Below are 11,304 nucleotides of genomic sequence, written 5' to 3' on the forward strand. Positions count from 1 at the left end.
ATTTTCACCACTGTACCTTGAAAATCCTTCAAATTTACATCCCATTTTCATCTTCAGATTAATAAAAATGAGATGCAGCTCAAAAATTAAGAACATGAAGCTAAAAATGAAAGTGCAGCTTCATTGCCACTGCTTCTTCTGACTGTTGGCAGCCTCGTTCTTTACTAAATGCTTGGAGTGTGGCCCAGCCACCCTCTAATCCACCCAGGGCTGCCTTGAGCTCTCCTTCTCCCCACCTCACACCCCGCTGTAGTCTCCTGCAAGCCTATTCCTATTCCCTCTTCTGCTGGTTTCATAGTTTCCAGTTTAAATTCTATACTCTGAAGTAATGCACAGATAGCCTGTGGCTCGCAGCCTTGCTGAGCTGCCTGTGCTTTCCTCTCCCACCGTGGCAGGGGATGGACAACCCTAGACAGCACTCCGCTTCCCCCGCTCTGCCCTTCCCTTGGAATATCATGGATGGACAGCTGCTATTCCTCTTACTTCTCCTACATGGATCATTTCTGTTGTGTTCATACCAGGTACCAGCTAGAAAAAAACCTGCTGAAATCCACTTGAGGGCCAAGGGCACACCAGATTTCAATCTTGGTGAGCCACAATATGCAGAAAATGGAGCAGAACACATGGAACAAGAGGGTTAAATTCTGAACGTAGCTGTACAAATCAAGGTGAGGTACGTACGGATAATTCATGGTCTTCATGACATGCATTTAAATCCACTTCACCTGTTTGCCAGCAAGGTGCGTAGCAAGCTCACATCTCATAGTAGAAGCCCAAAGAAACTGCACAGCTATTTCTTTGTCACCACTTCTTGTTTCTCCCCAACCTATATACTCATCTTGGTATCAGCTTTGAGCCCGTTACATCAAGAACTTATTCCACTCTCCTCCAGTCTAATGACAGCACATCAGAGAACGTCAAAATCCTGTATTAGGCTTTATTCTTTTATATAAACATTAACATTTCTCAAACAGATTAGTTAAAAATACAGATTTAAACAAGAATTTTTGCAATTGCAATGAGTTATAAAAAACAACAGATTATTTTACAGATTGTTACAAGTGCTTTACAAAGGTGCAGAGTGAAGGCCAGTGGCAGGGGACCAACCTCAAGTGCAAAATGGACACGATACCCTCACCACGGGCATAGCGCTCAGATACACAGCCAAAAAAAAAACCCCAAAAACAAAACCAAAACAAACAAACAAACAAAAAAAACGAGCCATGTGAACCTAGGCTCCTGGGATGCTCACCGGGCAAGCAAACACAGACCCCTATGACAGAGAAGACTCATGAGACCAAGCTACCAGAATACTTAAGGTTACATCTCCGAGATCAGCCGTAAGATGTTGTTTCTTGCAAAATATAAGGAACATGTTTTACAACAGTGTATTTTTCTTTTGTCAGACAAAATATTGCTGTAAGTCCTAGAATACTTATGGATGTGGATACTTAAGAACTTGGGGCATAAATCCAGAGTGGATCTCACAGTGCCCAAAAGTGAAGAAAGGATACAAGACCCAAGTGTCCTTCTAAAGCAGTTGGCTCTCCTCGTACAGGAGGGACCTCCATATCCCACAACCATCACTAAAACTTTGAGCAAGTACCTTGGAAAGACTTTGGCAAAGGAAGAAGAGGCAAGTGGATCTGGTTACACCCAATATTCCTGCAGCCCATGATCTGAGAGTTGTGCAGCCCACAGCTTACGCAATGCCCACATATTTCACTAAGTGCAGTGTGTCCTCTCTCCTTGGCCGATGCATCTTCACACCCACCTTGGAACACATACCACATGCTCCAAATTCTTGGAAGTTTTTGAGATCCTTCCACCACACCTACCTTGCCAGGTAACAGTCCTTCCCACCTATCCTTCTTTTATTCCACCCCTAAAGATAAAATCTATGCCCTGATTTGTTTCGAACTAAGTTTTCCAGCTGTTAGCAAATCAAAGGTAACACGAACTGGCTGAGAACCACCGTGAGATAAAACTGCAATGTATTACATTAAAAAAAAAAAATCTACTACTTTATGCCTGACATCTTTCTGATGTACAAATGTTCCCTACCCAGAGGACCTCCCTGTTAGACAAAGGGCACTACACGTTAGAGGAATCCTTTTTCTGAAGGAGGGTCAGAACAAAGGGCAGCTCTAGAGATGAAGTCTCATAATAACGAAATTACAGCTACTTCTCTTGGAATCGTAAAGGGCAGCACATATAAGAGATTTTATTTCTAGGAAACCCAGTGAAACCCCTAGAACATCCACATTGACTTCCCTGAGCTCCTCAGATCCGGGTACACTGGGGACCCTGCAGAAGCCTTTTGAGCTGGGTTACTCTCAATAGAGAGGGTTTGGCAAGTTCCTGCAAATTCATTTTCATAATCAACAAGAGAGAAGAGGATCAACGGGCAAGCCCTCAGGACATGCTTAGAGAAGAGAAAGACTCTGAAGAGAGAGGTGCATGTGTGTGTGGGGAAGGTCTTCATTTCTACCGTTTTCAGATGTTTCATGTTATTCCTTTGGGGTACGGGCACTACAGCAAAACCAACCCCCCCACCTGATCTACCCCAGCTACCTCCTGCATAGTCTCATGACAACACTGAAAGCCCAGGCTCATCACTCTCTGCACTGCCTAGCCCAGAGTTCAGTGCTTTGGAGAGGGAAGGCTGGCTTCTCGTTAGCAAAGGCTGGGAGATGGCATCCTGTCGGCATGTCAGTGCCCTGGGAGCATGCGGTCACTCATGCACATCCCAGATTTCTGAGAGCAGGGGAGGGAGTTTCTTGTCCTGCAGCCGAAGGGCAAACACCTGTTCGGAGTGGACACTACTTAGTGTCCGAAGACTGACCAGCTTCATCAACATCCGTGGAAACATCAGGCGGTCCTGCAGAGTCAGACACGTAAGACATCTGTTAGTACATTCACACTAAAACTTTGTAAAAAACAAACAAACAAAAAAAACCCCAACCAACCAACCAAAAAAAACCAAACCCCAACTTCCCACAACTTTCCATGATGACTAAACTATGAAATGTGATTGCTACAGGACAGCAGGCTGTGAGAGCTCACAAATCCTGCATTTACAGCTGCTACCAAACAACCCCAGAAGGGAAGAACATGACAGTACAGGCAGGAAGAGACCTGTCACAGACAGCGCTGCAGGAACTGTGCCTGCATGAACACAAAATCAGGTTGCATCATTGTTGGGGATGTTCTGGTCAGACACTTACGTTTGGTCTGTTGATGCAAATGTAAGAATGAAGGGCTTCCACGTACGTGTGCTGCAGCCTCTCCACCAAGGACTGGTCCTGCACATTCGGTCGGTCTGCCAAAAAGCATGTTGGAATGAAGCAGGTTGCCACAGGCAGCTTCACTGGACTTGACATCCCTGTCCAACCCCAGTCCCTCAGTACGGTTTCTTCCCAAAACCTCATCCAGCATCCTCCCAGCAGAGCTGGGAGAGCCATCCATGACTGCAGCAGCTATGTCAGTGCTCTGTAACTGTTCTTTCTCCATCATGTCTACTGCACACAGGGAGTCTCATCAGACTCCTACAGAGATGGAAGGTTAGATACCAAACAGCACTATGTGTGTTTGGTCTCACATTCTGTGAGGGTGATCAGACACTGGAACAGGTTGCCCAGAGAAGTTGTGGCTGCTCCTCCCTGGAAGTGTTCAAGGCCAGGTTGGATGAGGCTTTGAGCAACCTGGTCTAGTGGAAGGTGTCCCTGCTGATGGCAGGGGGGTTGGAACTGAATGAGCTTTAAGGTCCCTTCCAACCCAAACCAGTCTGTGATTCCATGATTCCTGTCCCACTGAAGATGGGAATTCAGGAAGGAATGGGAAAGCCTCTCCAGCAGCTGAGACAGTTAGAAAACAGCAACAAAGACAAAAAAATAAAAAAATATTTTGGGTTACAAGACAGAAAACAGAAGTAAAGGGTAGAGGTGGCTTCTTTGCAAAGCCCTGCCCTGGCCCAGAGCGATACTGGTCTCATATCCAGACTATATTCACTTCACCACTAGATGTCACGCGTGCCGCGCGCCCTGCGTCACACCAGAGGCATTCAAGTACATCAAGGGGACAGTAAAATAACAATTTCTAAGTGAGGAAGGTAAATATTGGCTGATTTTTCTACACACTTTTCCAGCAGTGAGGAATCTGATTTCCTCTGGAAGTGGCACTAGAAAATGTAGGATATAATGAATACTCTTAAGCAGAAATAGTGACATGCTCCCTTTGTCACTGGACCCTACACAGCCTCTACTACTCCTCTTTAGCTCGTGACCTTCCTTAACGCTACTTTCTTTGCCCTCTGACCCACTGCTGCAGCTCTTCAGATCTCCTTGACTTTTTACCTGCAGAGAAAATGTTGATGGCGATTAAAAGTGCATATTCAGCATCGTTGAGCTGTAGCTCATTCATTCCCTTTGAGAACTCGAAGATGGGGTTAATGAACTCAAACTGCAGACCTGCAACCGACAGAAGAGAACAAGGTGAGGCAATGACAATTGTCTCCTCTCTCACCCCCTCCCTCTCAGGGAATAAACTGCCAGAAACTCACTGCAGCAGGCCAGGGAGTGGGGAGGACAGGCAGGGCAGGGGAACACCCTTACATTATGCTCCAAGTGTGGCTGGAACCTCCCTTTACATCCCACTCCTGCTGGTGAGCACCAACCACAGTGGCTGAGGAGTTGGACTCTAACTATAAAATGATGCTATTTCTGGGTCCTCCTAGAGCCTTAAGTGTCCCACAGCACATCACTAGGCAACAGCTGAAGGAACACGACATCAATTATCAGATAAATCAGTCAATAAGCCAGAAGCTCACAAGGAACAACATCTACACTTTCCACGCTCACACCATCACCTCCTTCAAACCCAGCAGCCTTCTCGCTTTCAAAGAAAGCTTTAATCCCATGCTCCAGATTCCTCTGAAGTCCGTCTGAGCTGAAAACATATAGTTCCAAGAAGTCTGAACTACGCCACTTCCTTCAGCTCAAAAACCTGGGAGAGCTGAGGCAGAGCCTGACTTCGGCTTCCAATCACCTCCTTTGACAAATACAGTCAGGCAGAAAATGCACTGATATTTCTTGTCATAACATACAGAGGCCACTGTCAAATCAGGTCTCTCTGTGCTATGTGCTATACAACCATGGTGAAAACTTCAGGCCTTTCCCCCAAAACAACATCCAAGTTTCTAATTTCCTGCAGTACAGCTGCATCAGAGAAGGATGAACAAGATGGAGGGAACCTCTAAGCTGGGGAAGGATCTAGAGCACATGTCTAATGAGTTCCTGGCTGAGGGAACTGGGGTTGTTGAGCCTGAAGAAAAGGAGGCTGAGGGAAGACCTTCTGGCTCTGTCCAACTCCCTGAAAGGAGGGTGGAGAGAGGTGGGGGTGGGTCTGTTCAAGCAAGGAACAAGTGACAGGACAAGAGGAAACGGCCTCAAGTTGCTCCAAGGGCAGTTGAGATGGGATGTGAGGAAGAATTTCTTTGCTGAAAGGGTTCTCAGGCATTGGAAGGGGTTGCCCAGGGCAGTGGTGGAGTCCCCATCCCTGGAGGGATTGAAGAGTCGTGTAGACATAGTGCTGAGGGACATGGGTTAGTCGGGGACTTGTCAGTGTTGGGTTAATGATTGGACTTGATGATCTTAAAGGTCTTTTCCAATCCAGGCCATTCTGTGAATCTTTCTGTCTGCCTGCTTTTTGACTTCCTAATAATCTGAAGAAAAGGCTACCAGGAAGAGCAACAAAGAGAAAAGTTGTATATGAAAGCCATCTCAAGTATAAACAGTTAAATAGCTACCCAAGGAATCAAAAACATCACATGAAGGGCAGCCAAAGTCTCGTTTTCATAAATGCTGAAGATACACACTTCCTGTTACTTCATCTGAAATTACAGACAATCATCACTCCTGGAAAAACAGACTTCAGAAATCCCATCACCACAGACTATCGTATTCTGAGCTGATGACATCTGAAGCACTCTGGGGAGATCTTCAGTGAACAGTACAGACTTCATATCAACTGCAACGTAATCACACTCATGTCATCACTCAAAGCATGCATCCAGATTAGCAAGTGATGTACTTTCAAGGAGAGAAAACTGGGGTTTGATCTGTTGTGATCTGATATGGTTCTAAGACCACACATCCACATCAGATCTCACACCAGCTGCTAGCCCTAAGTGCACCCTCACAGCAAGATTTTCATGTTACAAGAGTCCAAATTTTCCCAAGCAAGTTCACACCTGAAAAAAAAGACATGAACTGAGCTAGTATCACATGTTAAAAGCAAAAAAAAAAAGGTTTGTGGGACTACCGGTCCGGTCCTGTTCTACACCTCTCACCTGACTTCAGCTTTAAGGCCCTAGATACTGTTTCCAGCAGCCTGCATTAAAAAGGAAAAGATCAAAGAACACAAGACACAGGGAAGGAAGAAACACCTGTCTAATGCACCACCTGCTTTGGCGAAGTCATCCCGATTATAGCTCAGGTCCTTAAGAAAGGTGATGCTCTCAATCTCTGGATTGTAGCGGCGAGACGTCTCCAACAACATCACCTGAAACCAGAAACACATATACTGGATTTGAAAACAGGAAAAACTATGTTACAACATTGATAATTTGATGAGTGTTAGAGCCCCTCTGGGAAAAAACAAACAGAAAACCCAAAAAACAAACCTCCAAGCAGTTTCTCTGAGAGTGCTTGAAAATTCCAAGGTCAATTCTGCTGCAATCTTTATCATGTCTGCTTCTGGGAAGGGGGAAATACCTGCTTACCACTACCAAGGCTCTCGCCTCGCTCCCCTCCATGGCCCTTTGCCAGTATAGCCTGGCACTGCAGCAATGGTCCCATAGCTGAGGGACTGCCATCAGCCTGCCATCCCCCCAAAAAAAGGGATGGAACCAGCTCTCCAGGTGGGTACTCCAAATTCTTTCATCTCTGCTACTATATATTGTGGTGGAGCCAAACTCTCACCTCTATGGTAGATGTCTTCAATAAAGCGATCTGATCTTCCCTGGTGAGCTCCCGGAAGCCAGGCAGTTGCTTGGCAAAGTCCACAATCTCTTGCACAGAGATAATTGCAAGTTCTGTAAAGTGAGCAAAACGCTGCTGCCTCGCTTCACGGTTATTGGGGTCAGGAACCTGGGGCCACGGCTGTGGGAATGGGAAGAGACAGCGTATACGTGTGAAAGATGGAGCCAGGGCAAAAAGACAAGAAGATGAGGAGAAAACAGAAATAAAATGAGACACATTGGAACATCATCTTCACAGAACTTTGGCCCACAGATGCAATGCCCAACATATCTCTGTTCTCCCAAATAATTTACCCACAACCCCAACTCCCCAAACTTCAGGTTTTCTTATTTTGGGTACACTGATAAGAGTTTTTACCGTCACTTTGAGCCTGTCTGTGAACGAGCGCTGGTTGCACTGCTGCTGAGCGGCCACAAGCTTTTTTATCATGCTCAACTGTTCAGGCGTCAATTTGTGGGAAGGGCTTGGTGGATTCGGAGGGTTTGGACGCACCACGACTGTCCGAGCCTGATCGTCTTCCTGCTTCTTCAGTTTCTTCAGTTGGATCTGTTCTTCAGACAGAACATCTAAAGCAGGAATAGCCAGAGATCAATCACGACATCGGAGCACACTGGAAACCACACTACACACAGGGTAACATGCTGTGGATGGAGAGACAGAGATCACAGCTGCCTGACTCTGGTACATCAGAGAGTACACGACACAGAGAGCAGACTGTGATGCTTATCTCCCTCTTTTCCCCACTTTAAGTTATTCCATTGCCTTTCTTTTAATCACACTGTCATGCAAAGCGTTCGTTCACAAAGGACAGAAGCTCCCTTCATCACGCTCTGCAGATCTCAGCAAGGCAACAGCAACTTTCCCCACTGAGCAGTTCCCCAAAATGCCATGTTATAACAGATTCCAAGTGGTGCCCTCTTCACATGCCATGATGTGCCCATTGTATTTTATCTAATCCTGCTGTTGTGTCTTCTTCTGATATTGCTAAATTAACAGCTTGTGTCATTTCATCTTCCTCTTGAGATATCAGTCAGTACTGGATAGTGTTCAAGAGTGTAAGGAAAATTTTCTACGTAGCCCATCTGCAGCAGACTGTAGAGCAGGAACACATGGCAAGATGAATAATGAAAGAATAGCTTTGTGTAAAACATACTGAGGACTGCAAGTCCTTCAGGAATAGGGCTAGAAGTCTTCTTCAGTCATGAAGTCAAAGGATATGCCATTTAGATGTCACATCCATTGTAAGGAACAAAACAACTCAGAGGCAAATACTGTGAAAAATCTTATTGACCAACTGCTCATTAGCTAATTTAAATACAAAAACCTGTTAACAGCCTAAGTTAATTGAATAATTCACTGATTTGAATGTAGAGGAGGTTTGTTGTTTCAAAAACTATCTGCAAGCTGCATCCAAAAAAAAAGGAAACTACCAGACACACCTGGATTGAAGGATTATCTTCAAGAGAATCATCCTGTGAGTTAGTGATGAACAAACAAAAAGAAGAAAAGGAACTGACTGGAAAAGAAACTGTATCTTCAGGAACAAAGATTTAAAAAAAAAAAAATAAAAGCTTGACTTTGCAAATACAATTTTTAAAGTGCTAAAAGATTCTTTGGCCATTTTTTATGCATAGGTAAGATGGAAACATGGCTGCTACACAGGAAGGCAGGCTCCAAAACCCAACGAGTATGTACTTGCACTTCTCAAACAAATCGTGTTAAACTTGAAGACAAGAAATGGAGAACTACTGAGAGAGCATTCTGCAATGGACAGTGCATGGGATTGGAGGGAAAGACAAAGACTATAGCACGTTCAAGCTGGGAGTAATCTTCAACCTTAACTTCCAACAGAGAGGATGGGCACACAGGTACATACACACACACACACAATAATTACAATTCTAACAGCAAATACATTCAGTACAATCACTAAGTTAAAGGGAATCTGTAAGATTAGAGAATGCTAGTCAGTGTTAGTTTAAGAAGGGAAGTAATTTATCCAAGTAATTACAGTCCCTCATCTTGGGACTCAGATGCACAAAGAATTTATAGCTGAGTAACAAGTTACCAGATATTACTGAATCTTTAAAAAAACCTGCCTATGTGCAAGCTCCTCCACCATCCTAATTTCAAAGCAGTCTGACTTACTTGGTTTACCACGAAGGAACTATTTAGTCTCATGGTTCACACTGGCTTAAGAACAATAAACAGACCATGACTAACTTCAGTCTGGGAACTAGAAGAATGTTTCCAACAGTTTGTAGAGGGAAGTTCTGCAATGACCTTCCAAGTGAAACAGCTGGAGGAAAAAAACCCTCAGTTTCTGTCAAGATTAACAAGGCGAACTTGCAGTGGGGATTACAGCGTCGACACGAATTGCCAAACACTTGATAATAACAACCCAAAGATTTCTTTTGGCCTAATTTTCCGGAGCTGCCTTCAAATAAGACAATAAGGAAACACAGAAACACATTGAGGCTCCCTGGTATCTACCTGCAACAAAAGAGTAGCAAGGTGGACAGGGAGCCTTGCTCCTTAACTTTTCAAGTACATCTGTTTTGTAGCTCTTAGGAGCAGGGGGAAATGGGGCAAAGACAGCAGATGTAACCCTGATACAAACCAGTGTGACAAAGATAGTGGTTACATGTTAGGTGTGCCGTGTTTCACGTCGAAAAAACTGAACAGTGGGTTTCTGTGGGTACAGCTCAGTGGGACTTACTTTTTGCAAAAGTATTTTTGTAAGATGTTTCCAAAATACCCTCTGTTCATCATTGTTCCAGGTGCTGGACGTCAGAAAAGGAGACTTCACATAGATTTAACATTAACTGGGCATCCATTTGGTCAGTCTTGGCCAGAAATGGGATGAAACCCAGATGCCTTGGCCAGCAATGGGATGAAACCTGGATGCCTTGGCAGAGGAGGGCTGTTCTGGCTATGGTAACAGGAACATTGTTGGATAATCAGAAACAGCAGCCTTATGGCTTGTGTGAGAAAAACAGCAGAGTTCATTAAAGGGAGCAACGAGATCAGGTCTGCACAAACACAGCTGCAATACTGTGGTGCTGCCCTTGACCTCTGTCACAAGCTCAACAGTACGAGGCAAAGGAAAGTGCCTGTTGTTCAAGGAGCACGGTGACCAACCTTGCAGCCCTGATCACAAGACAGACAGAAGCCTGAGTTTACCGATACAGCTGACAGCACGCTGAAGAACACGTCAATCTTTAGTTGTGAGTCTTTCCTCTGATGTCATATTCCATGAATTCGTACAAAATTCAAGAAATTTCAAGGACTACAGCAGGGCTGTGGGGCTCCCAGCACACCGGTGGTGTTCACCTCTCCACCTGATCCCTGCTAAGCTCTCAGTGACTTCCCCCACACATACACACACTCCACTCCACACACAGCCTGCACGGCTCACGTGTGACCTCCCCAGCGCCCTTCCCTCGCGCCCACCGGCCCCCAGCCCACCCCACAGCAGGGTGCTCTCACCAGCACCGTGCCCTGCACTCACACTGCTCCCTCATGCCCGCCTCCTGGCACTTGCGCAGCCGGCACTCCTGGCACTTGCGCCGCATGTACATGTCCATCTCGCACTTGCCGCCGTTCTTGCAGACGTACTGCGCGCCCTTGATGACGCTGCGGCGGAAGAAGCCTTTGCAGCCTTCACAGCTCAGCACGTTGTAGTGGAAGCCAGAGGCCTTGTCCCCACACACGCTGCACACTTCATTTCCCAGCATCTTAGGGGCTGGGCCCTTCTTCCGCTTCAGGGGGGGATTTTCTATCGAAACAAATAGTGCCAAGGAAAAGGAAAAAAAACAAACAAACAAAAGATAAGAAAACCCACACACATGAGGGAAACACAATAACCAATATCCTCACTCCAACCCAAACACATCTCCCAAACACAAGGATGAAAAGATCATGTCTCCCATTCCACAGACTCTCCTTCTGGGCAAGCCCATCTTCTGCAACAAACCAACTCTTGACATAATTCAAACAGTTTCACCTCAACTATATAAGGAGCTATAGCTTTATGCTTGTTCCCCTCCATAATAGGATGAAAGAGCTAAAAAACACGCTCAGGTCATATTCTTCTGCATTTTCCATCAGCAGGAGTGACAGTTAAATTACCAATGTGAGACAGAGCTGCAAAAAAACTTGATATTAAATCCAACACTGTGCAGAAAGTCATCTTCTTCAGAATTCACCTCCCGTTCTCTTACTTCTATTCTCTGCCACACTCACACACAAGGATGGGGAAAAA

General features: G+C 45.3%; 1 protein-coding gene across 2 annotated transcripts in view; it reads right to left on the minus strand.

Moving 5' to 3' along the window:
- Positions 1-1,004: 1,004 nt before the first annotated feature.
- LOC104528076 (oxysterols receptor LXR-alpha) overlaps positions 1,005-11,304 on the minus strand; it is a 12,897-nt gene continuing 2,597 nt past the window's right edge. Inside the window, exons 2-9 of one of the 2 annotated variants that reach the window (XM_029086000.1) lie at positions 11,017-11,019; positions 10,552-10,818; positions 7,398-7,606; positions 6,981-7,160; positions 6,462-6,561; positions 4,356-4,469; positions 3,228-3,322; positions 1,005-2,881 (exon numbers count right to left, since the gene is read on the minus strand). In XM_029086000.1, the coding sequence (XP_028941833.1) occupies positions 2,735-2,881; positions 3,228-3,322; positions 4,356-4,469; positions 6,462-6,561; positions 6,981-7,160; positions 7,398-7,606; positions 10,552-10,818; positions 11,017-11,019 (1,115 nt within the window). In that variant the 3' untranslated portion in view covers positions 1,005-2,734. The remainder of the gene's footprint in view (positions 2,882-3,227; positions 3,323-4,355; positions 4,470-6,461; positions 6,562-6,980; positions 7,161-7,397; positions 7,607-10,551; positions 10,819-11,016; positions 11,020-11,304) is intronic. The other variant, XM_010171987.2, reaches the window with a different exon arrangement.

The sequence above is a fragment of the Antrostomus carolinensis genome, unplaced genomic scaffold (genome assembly GCF_000700745.2).
Source record: "Antrostomus carolinensis isolate BGI_N321 unplaced genomic scaffold, ASM70074v2 scaffold45940, whole genome shotgun sequence".
Taxonomy (NCBI): Eukaryota; Metazoa; Chordata; class Aves; order Caprimulgiformes; family Caprimulgidae; genus Antrostomus; species Antrostomus carolinensis.